We start from the raw sequence: 21,359 nt of genomic DNA on the forward strand, positions 1-21,359 counted from the left end.
TCCTCTTTCAGTAGATGTGCATTTATTATCTGATCAGCACCTCTTCTGCTGTTTCTGCATTGTATAGTTTGTCAGTACAAGATAGTTGTCTGATCCTATTTCTGCACCTCATGACTTAACGGTCTCAATCTGTGTCTAGCATCCATTAATATATGGCCTATTTGGTTCTTGCAAATAGGATGTGTGAATAATTTAATGGCAGCAAGAAAAAGGATTGAATGGCTGGAAACATTTAGAGTACAGAACCTCTGTGAAATTCGTGTGTTGTGGTTGTTGGCATTCCAAGTCTTGTCTTCCTTTCTTGATCTACTCCCTGTGCTCAAATTTTTCTTTCTCGCTTTTTCTTTTTAGTATCAAGAAAAAATGTTTCCAGAAAATTGAGATTATTTTGTCATTTGATTAACACAACATCCATAATTACTGTGCCAGTTGCATGTAATGGTAATTCATGTATGGAAGTAAATGTTATTGCAAGTTACGACCTCCTGGCCTCGGGGTTAATGAACCAGGACGACTAAGAGATGGTTTGGGATAGAGGGGTGAATCAAAGGATATAGGGGTGAATCACACCGGGGTGTGCAGAGATACAGAGGCTAGCATGAAATTGATTTTAATCCATTGAAGAATACACAGTATCTCTGCTGACCCAGGCAATGACGGTGTAGCATGTATACGTGTGTCAGTGCAAACACCAGTGTTGGAATCTGCTGGTGTGGAACCTGAACAATCCATCTGTGTTACACTGCATGGCTGACAGTGTGTGTCAGTTGAGCCGGAATCTCTGTGTCTATCCTCTGGAGCATGGTTCATGGTTGGGTATTCCTTCAAGCGTACTTGTGGTCACCTTCCTTCAAGCGTACTTGTGGTCACCCATGTAAAACACCAAAGGGTGACAGCCAGCAGCTGTCATTGTAGTAGACCCTTGGGACCCTAGTCCGCTGCTCAAGGTGTCTTGGTTGGTGATTGATAACAGCATTGGACCTGAGAGGCTGTGAGACCACGCCCCGGCTCCATTCTTGCAGACAGCGGCATGCAGTTGATCCAGTGACGTCAGGCAGAACGGAAGCTGGCTGCCTCCACACTCCCAACTCCCATGCAGTGTCCAGTTTCGGACTTGCCCTGCCATGGCTGCAGCACGTCTGTACAATGGAGCTGGGCAGTTGATTCAGCGGGCTGGTTGGTCACTGAAATTCATCACAAGGCAGCCATTGTGGTTGGCCTGTAGCTTAAACAATCATCATTATCTCCAGTTCAAGGCATGGGCAGAATGGTGACGCAATTGTGTGCCTTGAACCTCTGGCCTCCCTTATTCTTACTTGTTTTCCTATGCCTATGATGCATTCGCACTGGAGGTGACATATTGAGTGTTCCTTAATAATTATGTCACCTTTTTCTAGTCCTCATTGACCCCCACATACAGGTTGCTAGGGGCTCTTGTAAATCCAACATACGGGTTTTTCGTATCACATCAGTGTCCTTTGTTGCATCTGATTACTCCACACCTCCCCCACCTTAATTTACTGTCAGCCAGGCAGTGCTTCCTCATCTGTCGTAAACCTGTCTCACAGAACCATTTACTTAATATTAAGATTGCCAGTTCCCTCTACCCAATGTATCCATCGGTCCTTAATTTCTACCTTCTAACTATAGATGCACAGAATCTTAAAAAGCTCCCCAAATCCATGCCTATACTCATTAGTGGCACAGCATAGCTCCATGCTTCTGCAAAGATTCATGTTGAATCTTCACTATTGGGCTCCCACGAAACCACCTTAACTTTAAACATTTTTTTTTATTGAGGGCAATACCTCAATTCACAGTTTAGTGTTCCCAAGTGGAACTTCCCCTCACACTTGTATCCCGATTACCTCACAAGTCATGCCATTAATAATCATTCCACTTTTCTGAAGCTCAAGTTTACTCAATCCTGCTCCTTTGTAGCAGTACAGTTTACAGCATCAATATTGAGTATAATGTGTGCTCTCTGGAAGTAAATTGGAGCTGCCAGAAGCTCCTTCCCACAACTCATCCCATTTGCTTCCCCCAGAAACAAACACGCTTTGCATGTCCACATATCCGACCGTACAGATGATAACTTTCACTTGTGTGCACCTATCTACCAGCAACACTGGATAAAAAGTCTACTCACCAAGTGGTGGCAGAACACACATATAAAAGAAGGCTATAATTAGGCAAGCTCTTGGAGCCAGTGGCTCCTTCTTTAGGCAGAAGGGTTAAAGGGGAGGGAAGAGGGATGAAGGAAAAGGACTGGAGAGATCCAGGAGAAGGGAACAGGTTGAGAAGGAAAGATTGATTGTTTGGGACTGCACCAGACGAGATTTGAAAACTGAGAGCTTAAAGGTGGAAGACAGGGTAATATGCAGAACAGAGATTACTACTAAAACATTGTGCATAAGTTAATAAGAGTGAAAAGCTAATTACATTGTATGTAACAGAGGTGTGAGGGGGATAGCAAAAAATACATAGTTAAGGAAATGAGATGTAGAAAACTAAATCAGAGGGAAGAAAGGAGTAGTTACCGTGAAGAAATGCTAAGATGGAAGAAATTAATATGCACCATCTGGATTCTTCTCCCAGACTCCAGTTTTTCAGAACTCTATAGGTGGGAACTAGCGGCACAACATGTCCTTGGTCCTCGCCACCCACCTGGTCTTTATTTGCCTTTATTTGTACCATCTCAGCATCTCTTCACAGTAACTACATTCTTCAATCCATTTTAGTTTTCTGCATCTTTCATTTTCTTACCTGTCTATTTTTTGCTGTCCCCATCCCACCTCTGTTATGTACGATGCACTCAGCTTTCCACTCTTAAACTCGTGCACAATGTTTTAGTAATAATCTGTCTTGTCAATTACCCTGTCTGCCACTTTAAGCTCTCAGGTTTTCAAATCTCATCCGGTGCAGGCCCCAACAGCTAATCATTCCTTCTCATCCCACTCAGTAAGTCTCTAGTGACCAACAGTTCTGGTTGTCTTGTCCAAATTCTACCCCTTTTCCTAGGCCTCTCCAGTCCTTTTCCTTCACTCCTTTTTTCCCCCCCTCATACCCTTCTGTCTGGAGGAGGAGCCACTCTGACAGCTTGCCTAATTATAGCCTTCTCTTATATGTGTGTTCTGCCACCACTTGGTGAGTAGATTTTTTATCTACCCAATTACATTATACTGTAAAAAAATTGTTTTCGTTGTTATACCTCCCAGTGACATTACTGCCTGAGTCATTGGAGACTAGTGTGAGGGTACGAGATTTTCCAGATATTTTAAAGCCAAAGTTTGGAAATAAATAATTGTGTTGAGTGGAAGCGAAATCTCATACTAATTTTGAAAATAAATGAAAAGGCTTTATTATTAGAATTACATGCATATTTGCCCCCCAAAGAACCATGGACCTTGCCGTTGGTGGGGAGGCTTGGGTGCCTCAGCGATACAGATAGCCGTACCGTAGGTGCAACCACAATTGAGGGGTATCTGTTGAGAGGCCAGACAAACGTGTGGTTCCTGAAGAGGGGCAGCAGCCTGTTCAGTAGTTGCAGGGGCAACAGTCTGGATGATGGACTGATCTGGCCTTCTAACAATAACCAAAATGGCCTTGCTGTGCTGGTACTGCGAACGGCTGAAAGAGAGGGGAAACTACAGCCGTAATTTTTCCCGAGGGCATGCAGCTTTACTGTATGGTTAAATGATGATGGCGTCCTCTTGGGTAAAATATTCCGGAGGTAAAATAGTCCCCCATTCGGATCTCTGGGCGGGGACTACTTGAGAGACCGTTGTTATCAGGAGAAAGAAAACTGGCGTTCTACGGATCGGAGCATGGAATGTCAGATCCCTTAATCGGGCAGGTAGGTTAGAAAATTTAAACAGGGAAATGGATGGGTTAAAGTTAGATGTAGTGGGAATTAGTGAAGTTCAGTAGGAGGAGGAACAAGACTTTTGGTCAGGCGAATACAGGGTTATAAATACAAAATCAAATAGGGGTAATGCAGGAGTAGGTTTAATAATGAATAAAAAAGTAGGAATGCGGGTAAGCTACTACAAACAGCATAGTGAACGCATTATTGTGGCCAAGATAGACACGAAGCCCACGCCTACTACACTAGTACAAGTTCATATGCCAACTAGCTCTGCAGATGACAAATAAATTGAAGAAACGTATGATGAAATAAAAGAAATTATTCAGGTAGTGAAGGGAGACTAAAATTTAATAGTAATGGGTGACTGGAATTCGGTAGTAGGAAAAGGGAGAGAAGAAAATGTAGTAGGTGAATATGGATTGGTGGGAAGAAATGAAAGAGGAAGCCGCCTGGTCGAATTTTGCACAGAGCACAACTTAATCATAGCTAACACTTGGTTCAAGAATCATAAAAGAAGGTTGTATACATGGAAGAAGCCTGGAGATACTAAAAGGTATCAGATAGATTATATAATGGTAAGACAGAGATTTAGGAACCAGGTTTTAAATTGCAAGACATTTCCAGGGGCAGATGTGGACTCTGACCACAATCTATTGGTTATGAACTGTAGATTAAAACTGTAGAAACTGCAAAAAGGTGGGAATTTAAGGAGATGGGGCCTGGATAAACTGACTAAACCAGAGGTTGTACCGAGTTTCAGGGAGAGCATAAGGCAACAATTGACAGGAATGGGGCAAAAAAATACAGTAGAAGAAGAATGGGTAGCTTTGAGAGATGAAGTAGTGAAGGCAGCAGAGGATCAAGTAGGTAAATAGACGAGGGCTAGTAGAAATCCTTGGGTAACAGAAGAAATATTGAACTTAATTGATGAAAGGAGAAAATATAAAAATGCAGTAAATGAAGCAGGCAAAAAGGAATACAAACGTCTCAAAAATGAGATCAACAGGAAGTGCAAAATGGCTAAGCAGGGATGGCTAGAGGACGAATGTAAGGATGTAGAGGCTTATCTCACTAGGGGTAAGATAGATACTGCCTACAGGAAAATTTAAGAGACCTTTGGAGAAAAGAGAACCACTTGTATGAATATCAAGAGCTCAGATGGAAACCCAGTCCTAACCAAAGAAGGGAAAGCAGAAAGGTGGAAGGAGTATATAGAGGGACTATACAAGGGCGACGTTCTTGAGGACAATATTATGGAAATGGAAGAGGATGTAGATGAAGATGAAATGGGAGATATGAAACTGCGTGAAGAGTTTGACAGAGCACTGAAAGACCAGAGTCACAACAAAGCTCTGGGATTTGACAACATTCCATCAGAACAACTGACAGCGTTGGGAGAGCCAGTCCTGACAAAACTCTACCATCTGGTGAGCAAGATGTACGAGACAGGCGAAATACCCTCAGACTTGAAAAAAATGTAATAATTCCAATCCCAAAGAAAGCAGGTGTTGACAGATGTGAAAATTACCGAACAATCAGTTTAATAAGTCACGGATGCAAAATACTAACGCGAATTCTTTACAGACGATGGAAAAACTGGTAGAAGCCGACCTTGGGAAGATAATTTTGGATTCCATAGAAATGTTGGAACACGTGAGGCAATACTGACCTTACGACTTATCTTAGAAGCTAGATTAAGGAAAGGCAAACCTACGTTTCTAGAATTTGTAGACTTAGAGAAAGCTTTTGACAATGTTGACTGGAATATTCTTTCAAATTCTGAAGGTGGCAGGGGTAAAATACAGGGAGCAAAAGGGTATTTACAATTTGTACAGAAACCAGATGGCAGTTACAAGAGTCAAGGGGCATGAAAGGGAAGCAGTGGTTGGGAAGGGAGTGAGACAGGGTTGTAGCCTATCCGCGATGTTATTCAAACTGTATATTGAGCAAGCAATAAAGGAAACAAAAGAAAAGTTCGGAGTAGGTATTATAATCCATGGAGAAGAAATAAAAACTTTGAGGTTCGCCGATGACATTGTAATTCTGTCAGAGACAGCAAAGGACTTGGAAGAGCAGTTGAATGGAATGGATAGTGTCTTGAAAGGAGGATATAAGATGAACATCAACAAAAACAAAACGAGGATAATGGAATGAAGTCGAATTAAGTCGGGTGATGCTGAGGGAATTAGATTAGGAAATGAGACACTTGAAGTAGTAAAGGAGTTTTGCTATTTGGGGAGCAAAATAACTGATGATGGTCGAAGTAGAGATGATATAAAATGTAGACTGGCAACAGCAAGGAAAGCGTTTCTGAAGAAGAGAAATTTGTTAACATCGAGTATAGATTTAAGTGTCAGGAAGTCATTTCTGAAAGTATTTGTATGGAAGTGAAACATGGACGATAAATAGTTTGGACAAGAAGAGAATAGAAGCTTTCGAAATGTGGTGCTACAGAAGAACGCTGAAGATTAGATGGGTAGATCACATAACTAATGAGGAGGTATTGAATAGGATTGGGGAGAAGAGACGTTTGTGGCACAACTTGACTAGAAGAAGGGATCCGTTGGTAGGACATGTTCTGAGGCATCAAGGGATCACCAATTTAGGATTGGAGGGCAGCGTGGAGGGTAAAAATTGTAGAGGGAGACCAAGAGATGAATACACTAACCAGATTCAGAAGGATGTAGGTTGCAGTAGGTACTGGGGAATGAAGTAGTTTGCACAGGATAGAGTAGCATGGAGAGCTGCATCAAACCAGTCTCAGGACTGAAGACCACAACAACAACAACAACAACATGCGTATTTTCTTATCCAGAATAAATCACTAAACCTCAACAACAAATTTTCCATGGCTTTTTGATCACTGTCCTTTGTGACCCCTTTTCCCTTGCAACACTACCATGTTGACGGTTTGCTTGCGGCTTTCCTCTGGACTCAACCTATCGAAGTCTGCATGTTTACAAGACTTCCAGAGTGGCTATTACTGCACTATTTGTCAGAATCACCTCCCATCTGTCAAAGTTGTCCATCTAACCAGAATTGTCAATTCCCCATAAATGTCACACATGCACCAAACTACACTTCACAAAACATGTGAACTACCTGGCTGTTCATTGCGTAAGAGGGTTTCAGCCATATATAATATTTCTCTTGGCAAATCGGTATCCCTGAAACTCGCACTATCTTCCCCGTAACTGATGGTATTTTATCCTGCTGATCAGTCTTTACTGAAAATGTACGCAGTTCAGGTGGTCTAACCCTCACGTTAAGTGAACCTTGCACCATTGCCTCAGTAGCAACTGTTTCCCCCAATTGAAATATAGTCTCACTGAATCCTCCTGTGGGTTGCCAAAGATCAACCGTACCATGGATGTCTGTCGAGAAACCCTAGCCTGAGAATCAGTGCATAATCTTAGCTTATGCATGACAGTACTTACAACATTTGCTGAACTTAGTTTTCCCAACTGCAAACTCTTGTACAGCTGTATCCAATTGTTCCACACTATTATTGCCAACCACACATAACCTACATCATGTCATGGCCCCAGTCTCCCCTTTCCTATGAAGTCCATACTTACAATGGATACATGTGCCTCTGTATCCATAAAAAGAATGTTTCCTGCCATTCATCAAGCAGCATTCTGTCTGTTCACTAACTTGTGTATTGTTAAGGTCTATCAGGACTACCTTTAAAGGGTCGAAGCACTTCCATTTGTGTTTAACAGCTGTTTCTATTAATGCTGCTTCCCATCTTTCCTATTTCTAGTTAGGTGCCCTGTGGCCCACTCCACCACACACATTCTGGTTGTCTGCATTGCTTCCTTACATGCCCCTCCTGAACACATCTAACACCTGATTTCAGAAGCAAACACCTGGTGGTCCACTCTTTGTGTTCCAACATTGTCCTCGTCTCTCTCTCTCTCTCTCTCTCTCTCTCTCTCTCTCTCTCTCTCTCTCTCTCTGTGTGTGTGTGTGTGTGTGTGTGTGTGTGTGTGTGTGTGTGTGTGTGTGTGTGTGTGTGTGTGTGTGTGTGTGTGTGTTTTGCTGGCACAGTCTAGCAGCCCACTCTCGAAACGTTTATGCTTTTTTTTGGTGTCCCCCTACGAACCACATACTGGCAAAATGTGGGGTTATCTCATCTTACCACCCATGTGCTTCCACAGCATCCCTAATACCCATAATAAAAACTACCACGTCCTCCATTGCCTTGCCCAAAATGGAATTAATTAATGCAGGTCATGAGGGACTGAAGGTACTCTCAGTCCAGACTTATTTTCATCTGACTCCAATTGAAGCTTCTGGCTCACTATTAAGTTCAAAATTTCTCTGCCTCTCTTGCCCCAGTTCCTCTGTTAACATGTGCAGTCCCAGAGTTAAAGCAAGAACTGCTTCCATGGTAGTGTAGTAGTAGCATTTGTTTCCACCATTTTGTGCGTTCTACTTCTACCTTAATTCAACAGTTCAAAAAGAAATTTTGAAAAACCACAAACTTCCATTTAACCACCCCTCACACGAAAACCTAACCACAAATTGATTCTTCCAGCAAATCATTGCCCACTTACACTCAGCACTGCTACGTGCCAGATAACCAGTTCGCATACACACAGAACAAGCAGCTATTATAGGTCTGGTATATGGCAAATTGTGTCCAGGCAAATTACAACTGGGCACATTACTGACATTAAATTATCATGCCCACCATTACCTGTAAACACAGATAAGTCCACAGTTTCCTGCGGCTTAACAAAAGTAACTCTAAACATTGCATGCCCCAGCTCACAAAATTAACTCTGACACCAAGAGCAAACATGAAAAATAACATAAATTAAGCCAGACTCATCACACCACATTGTGCTGAGCTGATACCACCAAATCCATGTCAAGTGCCAATGGCTCATCTCACCAAAACCAACGCTCTCACCAAACGGTAGCCCCGGACATGATTGAACACATTGCGACCCAACTTTTCATGTTGGGAAGTGAAACAACCACTCTTGGCACTAAATGGTTATGACTGTCAGCCTTGTGGGGTGTAATGCGACAGGATAATTGACAGATACAGTTTGGGAGAGAGGGGTGAATCACCGGGGCATGCAGAGATAAATAGGCAAGTATGGACTTCCTTCCATCGAAGGATACGCACTGCCTCAGCTGATCCAGGCGATGGCAGTGCGGCATGCATATGGGCATCAGTGTGAATGCTCCCCACACCAGTGCAGAGCCAAGTTTTGGACGCACTCAACTACAGCTGTTGCTTGTCCATAAAGCAGTGTGTGGTGGTTGATTCAGTGGTCCAGTTGGTCATAGTGGTTGGCCTGTAAGCTAAACAATAGTCATTCTCTCCAGTTCCAGACAGACAGAATAGCAACATGGCTACTCACTCGTGTCTTTGGGCTCCCTTATTTATACTCCTTTTCCTACGCCTCTGACGTAGTCCCTCTGGAGGGGATGACTGGAGTGTTCCTTAATAATTATAACATCAGCTTTCTCTGGCCCCTGCATACAGATTAAGCACTGTTGTAGCTGCAACACACAAGTTTTTCATAGTATGTCAGTGCCCTGTGTTGCGCCTGATTACTCCACACCCATCTCCACACTTGATTGTAGTGCCTGTAAGTGGTGTCATAAACCTGCCTTGCAGAACTATTAACTTAATATAAACATTGTCAGTGTGTACTACCTGACGTATCCTCTGGTCACTTGCTTCTACCTTCTGGCCATAGCCATGCAAAATTTCAAGAACTCCCCAAATACATGCCTTCACTGATTGTGGTGCAGAAAAATATAAAGTATTGATTCCATCTAATTTACTACACAATGTATTTTTAACATAGCTCATATAAAACGCTCACTTCCTGCAATTATTATATTTTGTAATTGGCTAGCATTCGACACTAATAACTAGCCTGATTGTACCTTTTACTTTTATTACAGTATATATTTACTTTTATGAGTTTCAAAGTTGTCGTGTAGTAGTACAACTTCATTAAGCTTGCAGCTTTTGATATTCCTATAACCGATAGAATTCTGACATTGGCTTAATTTTTCCAGAGAAAAGTGGATGTGAACCAGAAGAGGCTGTGTCAGTCGTGAAATACGTTAAAGATTCCTGTCAGAATCTGGAATTTGTTGGTTTGATGACAATTGGCATATATGGCTATGATACAGCTTTGGGCCCAAATCCTGACTTTCTTGTAAGTTCTGCTTTTACTCATTTATTTTATTTTTGTTGAGGTTTGATGTACATACAGTGAAGCAAGCATATGTGGTGCATTTGAAGATTTAAAAAATGTGAAAGGATACACAGGACATATTGTAGCTGTTAACATCTTAACCACACATCTTGCTAAATAACAACAAACATTGCTGATATAGGTTGAGGCACGGAAATACATTTAGTGGAAATTGTTCTGAAAACTCTTCGTGAATATAGACACTCAGTTATACGTGCAAGATACAGTTAAAAAAATTTGTAATGCTTATGCAAGTTCTTGAAAAACATATTTTAAGTGTCAGGAGCTGTTTTGATCTGCATGTTGTCGTCGGGCATCCTGCATACTGATGGAGAGAATATACAAGATACTTTTAACTGTCAGTGGAACAGTATGTGGAACCTGTTAGTATGTCATGCTTGCACAAAACGCTAGGGCTCGTCCGGGATTTGAACCCGGGACCTCCTGCACCCTAAGCAGGAATCATACCCCTAGACCAACGAGCCCTGTCACACGGCGAATGCCAATTATTCCAGTCCCTCGCTGTCTTCCCAGGTGCTCTGGAAGTCTCGTGTAGGCTGGCGGGATGGGAGCGCGGCGGCGCGAATTCCCGCAGTCGGCGGCCTTCCGGGGCTATTGGTACCTTCATGTAGAGCTGACTTCGGTAGGTTTTGTGAGCATGTGCACCACATAACGTTGCATTGACAGTTGTGTTCTACTTTTTGGTCAATGGGTGAATGAATTATTTATCAGTAGATCTTGGCAGCTGCTACATGTTTCTCAAATACTTATGAGCTGTGGAGTATCACCTGCACAAAATATATACTTGTGTTAAGTTGTCTGTTTTGTTATAAGATAATGGTGTTTATTATTGTAAGAAACCAATCTTTTAAATTGTTTAGTGTCTTGCACATTGTGACTTGATAACTGTAATATTGCTTATGTGAAAAGGATATGAGATTTATATAATGGAAGGAAACATTCCACGTGGGAAAAATTATATATAAAAACAAAGATGAGGTGACTTACCGAACAAAAGCGCTGGCAGGTCGATAGACACACAAACAAACACAAACACACACACAAAATTCAAGCTTTCGCAACAAACTGTTGCCTCATCAGGAAAGAGGTAAGGAGAGGGGAAGACGAAAGGAAGTGGGTTTTAAAGGAGAGGGTAAGGAGTCATTCCAATCCCGGGAGCGGAAAGACTTACCTTAGGGGGAAAAAAGGACAGGTATACACTCGCACACACGCACATATCCATCCACACATACAGACACAAGCAGACATATGTCTGCTTGTGTCTGTATGTGTGGATGGATATGTGCGTGTGTGCGAGTGTATACCTGTCCTTTTTTCCCCCTAAGGTAAGTCTTTCCGCTCCCGGGATTGGAATGACTCCTTACCCTCTCCTTTAAAACCCACTTCCTTTCGTCTTCCCCTCTCCTTACCTCTTTCCTGATGAGGCAACAGTTTGTTGCGAAAGCTTGAATTTTGTGTGTGTGTTTGTGTTTGTTTGTGTGTCTATCGACCTGCCAGCGCTTTTGTTCGGTAAGTCACCTCATCTTTGTTTTTATATATAATTTGGATATGAGATTTAAATTAGCATATGTTGAATTGCTTGAACAAGTTTGGGAGTTTGTGATATATCTGCGGTTTCCGTGATGGCTGTTGTATACCTACTGCAAGTCCAGTCCTAAACCATGATTTAAAGGAGGAGCCAGTTGGAGATTATAGTACTGGCAGCCTCAATGCCTGTCTTCTCACTCTTCTTTCCATGTATTGTGCGCCCTCAATTTCTTCCAGATGCAGAGATTTCATAGCAAGCATTGAGATTGGGCAGTGTGTTTGCTGTGGGTAAAAGTGCACTTACGTGTCGACACTTTTACGTTGCATCCTGCTTTTGGTAACTGTTCACAGGATGAATAAGTGAACACACAGAATCATAAGTCAGATGTAGATAGCCAGTCACATTGCTTGTTTATTGTTTCCGATGCTTTGTAAATGCAGTTAGCTGTTATTCTGTTTAACTCGGAGCATTTTAAGCTGAGCCATTTGGTCTCACCATAACCACCACTTTGGAAATCATTTATGTTACAAGTGACAATATCTTTGCTGCTCATTTCACTTGTATCAGTTGAAGCTGTGCTCAGTGGTGCCACCTCGGAAACTGCAACATATCCAGGAGTGGAGGAGGAGGAGAAGGAGAAGATGGAAAAACAATCAAATCACAAACAACAACAAAGATTATAAGATTTCATTATTGCTCAGAAATCATGGCGTATTTGGTGGGGAGAGTGGGGGGAGGGGGGATATTTTTGACAACCAAGATTAATAGAATTGCGTGATTCTGATTGGGTACTGTACATTCAAACCTGTTTGGCTATGGTGAAAATTAATGAATTGTTAATAGCAACATGCAGCATCAGAATTGTGGACACTGTAAGTGCACTTTCAGCTTGTACTTATATTGTGGTGGTGCGTACATTTTTAGCATTTTTCCACAAGTTTAATAAATACAACGTAGGCTTTGTCATCAATAATATATTCTTCTTCACTATATACAACAGTGTGTAATTCTGTATACTGTTTTTTTGTCAGTGTAGTGTAATGGGGGCAGAGCTATCTTTGTGGAGCGTCACTTACACAGTCTTCCTGATCATTGTTCATGGATTGTGTCTGCAGGACATTTCAGGTGTTCACAATAAATATCATCAGTGATGATTACACCTCAGGGAAGCAGTTTGTAGTACACACACCATTGCTGTTCCACCTGATGCATATTTTTCTTTGTGGATGCACACAGATCTTTGTACATGGAGTTGCTGATTTGTTTGTGCTCAACCATTCATTTCTTTTCCTTATGTTTGTATAGACACAAATTCTCATCGCCAGTAATGATGCAGGGTAGGAGAGGTTGGTGTTGTTCACAAACCAATTGATGATGAGCAATCAGAGGTGCACTTTTGGCCACTCGCTGATTTTTGTGATTTTAGCTTAGAGCATGCTGTACTCGTACACCTGATTGTTGAATTGCATGCATATGTTGCACAATGGTGGAAAAAACACTGTTCATCACATTTGCCAGTTCTCGATACACTGACGTGGATCATTGTGGATTTATATGTTTAAACTATCTTCATCAAACCCAGGTCGTCTTCCTGAACATGGAGAGCCACTAATGTCAAAACAATCCTCTGTAAGATTAGGAAACTATTTTCTTGTTGCGCACTGTCCAGTGGCATTATCTCCATACACGACGTAAATGTTTCTGGCTGCCTCAGCTGCTGTCACCTGGCTGTTGAACTCAAACATAAGACTGTCAGAAATGTTCTGATTTCTCCACTTGGCACTTCATTTTCTGTTTATGTACACGTGTAGTTCCGTTGGACCAAATTGAGGAGCAAATCTCAAAGGTCATGGGACTTGTCAGTACATGAAATTACAACATAAAAGTAATAATAGATAAAACAAAATGTTTATTAACCCAAAAAAAGTCAAGCCATAAGTTTAAGTAAACGCAATCAACAACGCAGCAAGAATCAGCTTAATTTTTCAAGGAACTCCTCAACAGAATAGGAGTAACTCATGAGGAAACTCTTCAGTTTTGATTTGAAAGCATGTGGATTACTGCTAAGATTTTTGAATTCTAGTGGTAGCCTATTGAAAATGGATGCAGCAGCATACTGCACACCTTTCTGCACAAGAGTTAAGGAAGTGTGATCCAAATGCAGACTGGATTTCTGCCGAGTATTAACTGAGTGAAAACTGTTAATTCGTGGGAATAAGCTGATATTGATAATAAGAAACAACAGTAAAGAATATACAAGGTGTGATTGGAAAGCCTTAAGAATGGATCCGCTATTGCTTACTGGTTTGACGGGCAGGTACACAGAGAATGGGGAGTGAGTCATTGCCTTGTCCTTGAATGCCCTCTGACAGGAAACTTCATTTTCTTTATTCAGTTCATTGTGGCAGCTGGAGAGCGAGGGTCTGTTAGGGCTTATTGCCTGATTCTTTCTGCGTGAAAATGGACGTAAAAACGGACCAACGTGTTTGTGAAATTTTGTTTTAAAACTGGAAAATTAGCTTCTGAGACTTACGAACTATTAAAAAAAGCTTTTGGAGATAATTGTATGAGCCAGTCAAATGTTTGGTCTGGTTCAGCAGATTTAAAAATTGCTGCGAATCATTTGAAGATGAACCATGGTCCGGCCATCCTTCTACCTCAAAAACGAATGAAAATATTGTGAAAGTTCACAACTTAGTGCACTCTGATCGTACAGATGGCTGATAAACTTAAGTTTCTATGCAGTTCAGTCAATTTTATCTGAAGATCTTAACGTGGGTCGAGTGTCTGCAAAATTCATTCCAAAAGTGTTGTCAAGTAACCAGAGACAATACCAACCTGAAGTGTGCCAAGAACTGATTAATCGGACTATAAATGATCCAGATTTGTTAAATTGGGTAATTACAGGTAACGAATCATGGACATATGGATATGATCATGAAACCAAAGTACAGTCTTCGCAGTGGAAGACTTCAGAGGTTCACCATGACCAAAAGAAGGACGGCAAAGTCGATCAAAGGTGAAGACAATGTAGGTGACTTTTTTCGATCATACCGGTATTGTGCATCATGAATTTACCCCTGGAGGACAGACAATTAACCAAGAATACTACAAATGTGTCCTTGAGTGCTTTTGCGAAAAGGTCTGGAAGAAAAGCCTGCATTGTGGAAAGACAGGTGTTGGGTACTACACTATGACAGTGCTCTGCCTCATTATGCCTTCTCCATTATTGAATTTTTGACCAAATTCAAAATTACTGTGCTTCGACAACTGCCATATTCCATTGATTTGTCCTCTGCAGACTTCTGCCTGTTCCCTAAAGTGAAATTTTTACTGAAAGGGAAGAGATTTGACTCGATTGAAGACATCCAGGCACATATGGAGAGCATCCTTAACACACTTCAGGAATGTTTCCAAAGGTGGAAACACTGTTGGAGTTGGTGTATTCAGTCAGAGGGGACTATTTTGAAGGAGATGCATCACAGTAGCATGTAAGTACCACCATTGTACAATTACAAGCCCATTCTTAAAACTTTCCAGTCACACCTTGTATATGTATTGAGAGGGCAATGTCAAAGTACCCAGACTAGTGAACAGGCGTCGACATAAGTTTCGTGAACTTATACCACTTACTGCCCGAACTGCCTAAAGTCTTTGAACAAGATCCTGAATGTGGATCTCCCACAAGAGTTTACTATCTGTCTGAACACGTAGAAATTTGAACTGTTCAGTTTTACTAATCATATGCCCCCTCTGTGAAATTAAAATGTCAGGTTTTGTTGAATTGTGTGTTAGAAATTGCTGCGATTTAGCATTAGTTTATTTTCTACAAGCCATGAACTTAGGTCATGAACTGCACTATTGAAGCTTAGTCAATGTTGCACACAACATCCTTTACTACCAAGCTTGTGTCATCAGCAAACTGAAATATTTTACAGTTACCTGTAATACTAGACGGCATATCATTTAGTTAACTAAGGAACAGGAGTTGCCCCAATGCGAATGCCTGGGGCACCCCCTATTTGACCATACCCCACTCAGACCCAACATCACAGCCATTCTCAACACTGTGAATAATGACCTTTCGCTGTCTGTTGTCAAAGTAAGAGGTGAACCAATTGTGAGCTACTTCCTGTATTCCATAATGGTCCAACTTCTGGAGCAATATTTTGTGATCAACACAAACAAACACCATATTTAATGCAAAAAATATGCCTAGAATTCGAAACCTTTTGTTTAATCCATCCGGCATTTCAAATAGAAAAGAGAATATAGCATTTTCAGTTGTTGAACTACTACTAAAGCCGAACTGTACATTTGGTAGCAAATCTTTATGCAAAATGATCAATTATCCTTATATACACAGACTTTTCAATAACTTTAGCAAACACTGATGGCATAGAAATAGGTCTAAAATTATCTACATGATCCCTTTTACCTTTTTATAAAGTGGCTTTACTACTGAGTCGTTCAGGAAACAAACCATTCTTCAAGGAAATATTACAAATATGGCTAAGTACAGGGCTAACATGTGCAGCATAGTACTTTAATATTCTGCTAGGCATTCCCATCATATCCATGAGTCTTCAGTGATTTAATTACTGTCTCAATCTCCCCCCTGTCAAACACAGAGGAGTATTTCAGACATCATACTCGAAAAGGCATTTTCTGAGAGATTTATGATTCCCGTAGAAACTAAATTTTTATTTAATTAATCAGCAATGCTCAGAAAATACTGTACATACACCTGATTTATCAGTAACAGAAATATTTTTGCTGCGAACTGACTTTATATCGTCGACATTGTGCTGCTGACCAGCCACTTCCTTCAGAACTGACCATATGGTTTTAATTTTATCCTGTGAATTAGCTATCCTATTGGAGGACCGCTTACTCTTTGCCTTCCTACTAGCATTTTTAAGCACCTTACAATACTGTTTGTTAATGAGCCACTGTAGCTTGATTGTGACTACTTCTGACCTTTTATACAGGGTGGTCCATCTGAAGTTTCAGATGAGATTACCTCAAAAACTATACATCGGGTAAAAATAGTGGGTAAGACAAGTTCGTAAGCTCAAAGGGGGACGTCAAATGATACTACATGTGACCCCCAGCCCCTGCCCCCTTGGGTGGGACTGGTCTCAACTTTTAAATCTTAAATGGAAACACCATTTTTTATTGCAGATTCGGATTCTCCATAAAAAAAGTAACCACATTTTCTCTGAAACATTTTTTAAACCATTGACAGATGGCACTGAAATCGAGAAGAAAGTTAAATTGTGAAAGAATTCTTGATTTATTTAGAATTATCTGAGAAAGACGTGTCAAATCGGTAAAAAATGTGCACCAATTCTTTTGTTACACTAAATGAAGCTATTTTTGTACAAAATGTACTGTATCCTACTTTTAGCATTACCCAGGAACGATGACATGGACATAGTAGAATGATGATCCCATGGGGTGCTTCATTAGTGTGAGTCCCCTTGCCTCTCACAATTTGGGGTGCTTAATTAGTGAAATTAGCCACAAAGAAATTGTTCAAAATTATTCCCATTTGCTTCAATGCATAAAGTCAATCGTTTTCGAAAGTTGTCCACATTTTTGAGCAGCACACCCCGTGGTATGGCTGCACATGCTCTTTGAATGTGTTGCTCCACATCGTTTCTGGCTGTGGGCTGTCATTAATAAACAGTATTTTTTAAATAATCCCACAAGAAAAAAATCAGGAGAACGTTAGGTCTGGTGAACGCGGAGGCCACTGAATTGGTCCCCCGTTTCCTATCCATCGACCAGGGTAGCGTAAATGTAAAACGTTCCACACATTTTTAGCATAATGTGGAGCTGCTCCATCCTGTTGGAACCACATTTGTTGCCTAGGTTCTAAATCAACATCTTCCATTAGTTCCAACAAATCATCGCGGAGAAGATTCCCCTGTAACATTTCAGTCAAAAAAATATGGTCCTATTAAGTAACCGTTTAAAAAGGGGACCAATAATGACAATCATGACGATTTAATTCGACATTGTTTTTGAATGTGGCTTCATCGGTGAACATAACATATCAAAAAAAAATCAGTCACCTCTTATCATTTCCAAGGCCCATTGGCAGAAATGCACACATATTTCCATATCTTTTGGCGTTAATGGCTGTCAGTGTGATATGATACGCATGATACTTATGTGCCTTCAAAATCCTCAAAACAGTTTATTTCGGTTTTCCATTTTGTCTCTGAATCACATGACTACTAATTTCGGGATCCAGTTGAACACAGGTGAGAACGGTAAGTGTATGAGCGTCATTTTAATTGCATTCACAATGACGGAAGTGGATAGAGCATGTATCCATTTCGAGCTTGTTGAGTGCAATTTCGAATAACGTTTTCGCTTGGATGTCGTCTGTTTGGGAAACGATCCGCATACAATTGTGCAGCTGCAGTGTAATTGTTATGGCATTCACCCAAAATTAACATCATATCCACAATCTCTGTAGGAGAATAGTGAGCCATGTTTCGCTAAAGAATAATTTACTTTTGTCAGTTGATGTTTATGGTTCACAATCTGAAAGTGAAGGGATGTCTGATCGCATTGCACTGACCTTTATACTGAGCCATAGTTCACAGTTTGGCCACAGTGGTGTCACAATCGGGTGAGTAATCCAGTTGTGAAGAGTTCCCTAATGAATTTTTAATACCATTCCGCCTCCTTCAATTTTGTAAAAAATAGCTTAATCTGGCGTCATGAAATAATTGGTGTAGATTTTGTATCGATTTGATGCGTCCTCCTCTGATCATATTAAATAAATCAGAGTTCCCCAATTTTATTTTTCTCAATTTCAGTGCCATCTGTCAATGGTTTAGAAAAATGTTTCAGACAAAACTTGATTGCTTGTTTATGGAGAATCCGAATTTGCAATAAAAAATGGGGATTTCCATCTACAATTTAAAAGTTGGCCCTGCCCCACCCGAGGGGATGGGCCTGGGGATCACGTGTAGTATCATTTCATGTCCCCTTTTGAGCTTACGAACTTGTCTTACCCACTATTTTTTCCCAAATGTATAGTTTTTGAGATAATCTCGACCGAAACTTGAGATGGACCACCCTATATATTTCCCGCTTTGTTCTACATGATATCCTTATCCCACTAGTCAGCCACCCAGGCTGCCATTTACTGCTGTTACCCCATGTAGAATGTTCTAATGGAAAGCAACACTCAAAGAGCATGAGAAATGTGTTAAGGAAAGCATTATGTTTGTCATCTGTGTTATCGGCACTATAAACATCCTGCCATGGGTGTTCCTTCATGAGGTTAAAAAAAAAACTCCATTGCCATGAATTAGTGTGACAATGTAGTTTGTAATTATAGTTTACATTTGCTTGAGTACAAAAGCCTTTTAGTGTTCAAATTTTGTGCATCATGGTCTGAAAGGCTATTCACCTTTTTAGTAACAGAATGCCCATCTAGTAATGAAGAATGAATAAAAATATTGTCTATGGCTGTGCTACTTTCCCCTGCACTCTAATTGGAAAAAAACAGTCTGCATCAGATCATATGAATTTAGGGGATCCACCAACATTCTTTCTCTTGCACAATCACATACAAAATTAATATTGAAGTCACCACATATATCTAATGTCTGGTACTTCCTATAAAGTGAACCAAGAACCCTCTCCAGCTTGAGCAGAAACGCTCTGAAGTCAGTCCCACCATCTCGAAATGACAGCATGCCAGACAAGAACTGAAAGAACTTAAGAATCAACCTATTATGGTTATCACCACCCTCACTGATAACCTAGAGAATGCATCAGCAATAACATTCTCTCTTTTTAATGTACTCTACTGTGTAATCAAACTGTTGTAAATAAACTGCCTATCCGGTGATCCTCCCATGACGCAATAATTTACATTCCTGAATATAACTCAAGGCTTTATGTAAATAAAGTGGAACTTCGATTTTACGTTCTGATTTTATGTTTTTTGCGATTCTACACCATAAATTCGTAGCCACTGTGAGAAGCCCGTGAGATCGAAATTCCCCAATTTGTCATTTCTCCCTAGTAGGTTTTACCTCGATTCGAAGTTGATTACTTGATGTTTTGCTTCACTTTGTCACATTTGATGTGACTGAATGAGTTATAAGTGGTAGTGGATAGTGGTGTTGGAGTTAATGGAATACTTTAGACGATAGACCTTCTAATAAGCTTGTAACATCAATTGGGAAAGTGAAATCATTTTTTTCATCTCCTCTCTCTCTCTCTCTCTCTCAAGCCCAAAATAACACTTCAATGGTGGAGGTGAAGCTGATTCCTGCATGTGGTGCCCCTGTGTAGGCACTTGGAATACATTTTCCAGTACTGAACAGAGCATTAGAATTCCAGAGGTACTTTATTGGCAGTGAACATGTGAAGTGTGGCTTGTAAGAAAAGCATTAAACAATAACAGTAATTGTGACAAATTTTGTCACTAAGCAGTTGTCCGCATTTATGCTTATGGTTCAACCATTTAGCTGCTGTGATGTTTATAGCTTAATTCAACATGTTTTGCTTTTTTCTGGATGAGCACGAAGGAGGATCTCTCAAAAACACGTGTTTTGAATGTATAATTTGTGGTTGTGACATGTTGGAAAATAGCTCTTACTTTTTACCCAGGCCAATTTCAATTTTTTGATGAATCTGGACTTCATGGAAATGTAAAATAGAGGTTTTGCTGTAATTTCTGAATTTCTTGAACCCACAGACTAATGCCAGATGCTCTTTTTCAATGATGGTGTAATTCTTTTCATGTTTGTGCAAAGTCCTGCTGGTGAATGCAGCTGTGTTCTGAAGGCTCATTCCTTTTTCCTGAAACGTGAATGCCCAAGCCTGAATCACTATCATATGTTGAACAGAATGGCAATGAAAGATCTTGTCTGTAGAAATTCATTCCTACAAACAAAAAGTAGGAAAATTTTAATTGTGCCTGTCTGCAACTTAATATAACCTCTTTACATTAAGTAGCAATCTGTCTTTTCCTGTACTGTCAATATTCCTACCTGGGGTTTCCATTGTTTGTTTCATTCTTACAAAGTTGATCTTTTATCTCACTGAAGGCAATTCGACACTTCACTCCATTCCCACTCTTTACCAACATTGTTTGATCTAAGTGTGGTGCATTTAAAGCTCGAGTCCTGACATACTTTATATAGAAACATGCAAGACTGAAGAATGATTTTAGCTCACTTAGACTTAGGTGTAAGAAATTTCTTGGATTTTCCCATTGTTGTGCACCTCCTCCCCCCGCTCCGGTTCAAGCTCCCCCCACTCCGGTTCAACCTAATCCGCTCCGGTTCATCCTCCCACCCCCCCGCTCCTGTTCAACCTAATCCGCACCGGTTCATCCTCCCACCCCACCCCCCGCTCCGGTTCATCCTCCCACCCCACCCCTCGCTCCGGTTCATCCTCCCACCCCACCCCCCGCTCCGGTTCATCCTCCCACCCCACCCCCCGCTCCGGTTCATCCTCCCACCCCACCCCTCGCTCCGGTTCATCCTCCCACCCCACCCCCCGCTCCGGTTCATCCTCCCACCCCACCCCCCGCTCCGTTTCATCCTCCCACCCCACCCCCCGCTCCGGTTCATCCTCCCACCCCACCCCCCGCTCCGGTTCATCCTCCCACCCCACCCCCCGCTCCGGTTCATCCTCCCACCCCACCCCCGCTCCGGTTCATCCTCCC

At 41.2% G+C, this 21,359-nt stretch overlaps 1 protein-coding gene and 1 non-coding gene across 2 annotated transcripts in view; one reads left to right on the forward strand and one right to left on the reverse strand.

Moving 5' to 3' along the window:
• Nucleotides 1–21,359, forward strand: part of LOC124787626 (pyridoxal phosphate homeostasis protein) — a 70,115-nt gene that overhangs the window by 19,512 nt on the left and 29,244 nt on the right. The window contains exon 5 of the mRNA XM_047254387.1: nt 9,920–10,062. Within this exon, the coding sequence (XP_047110343.1) occupies nt 9,920–10,062 (143 nt within the window). The remainder of the gene's footprint in view (nt 1–9,919; nt 10,063–21,359) is intronic.
• Trnap-agg lies at nt 10,515–10,586 on the reverse strand. Its single transcript has one exon. It is a non-coding gene; the product is annotated as a tRNA-Pro (tRNA).

Source organism: Schistocerca piceifrons, chromosome 3 (assembly GCF_021461385.2).
Source record: "Schistocerca piceifrons isolate TAMUIC-IGC-003096 chromosome 3, iqSchPice1.1, whole genome shotgun sequence".
Lineage (NCBI taxonomy): Eukaryota > Metazoa > Arthropoda > Insecta > Orthoptera > Acrididae > Schistocerca > Schistocerca piceifrons.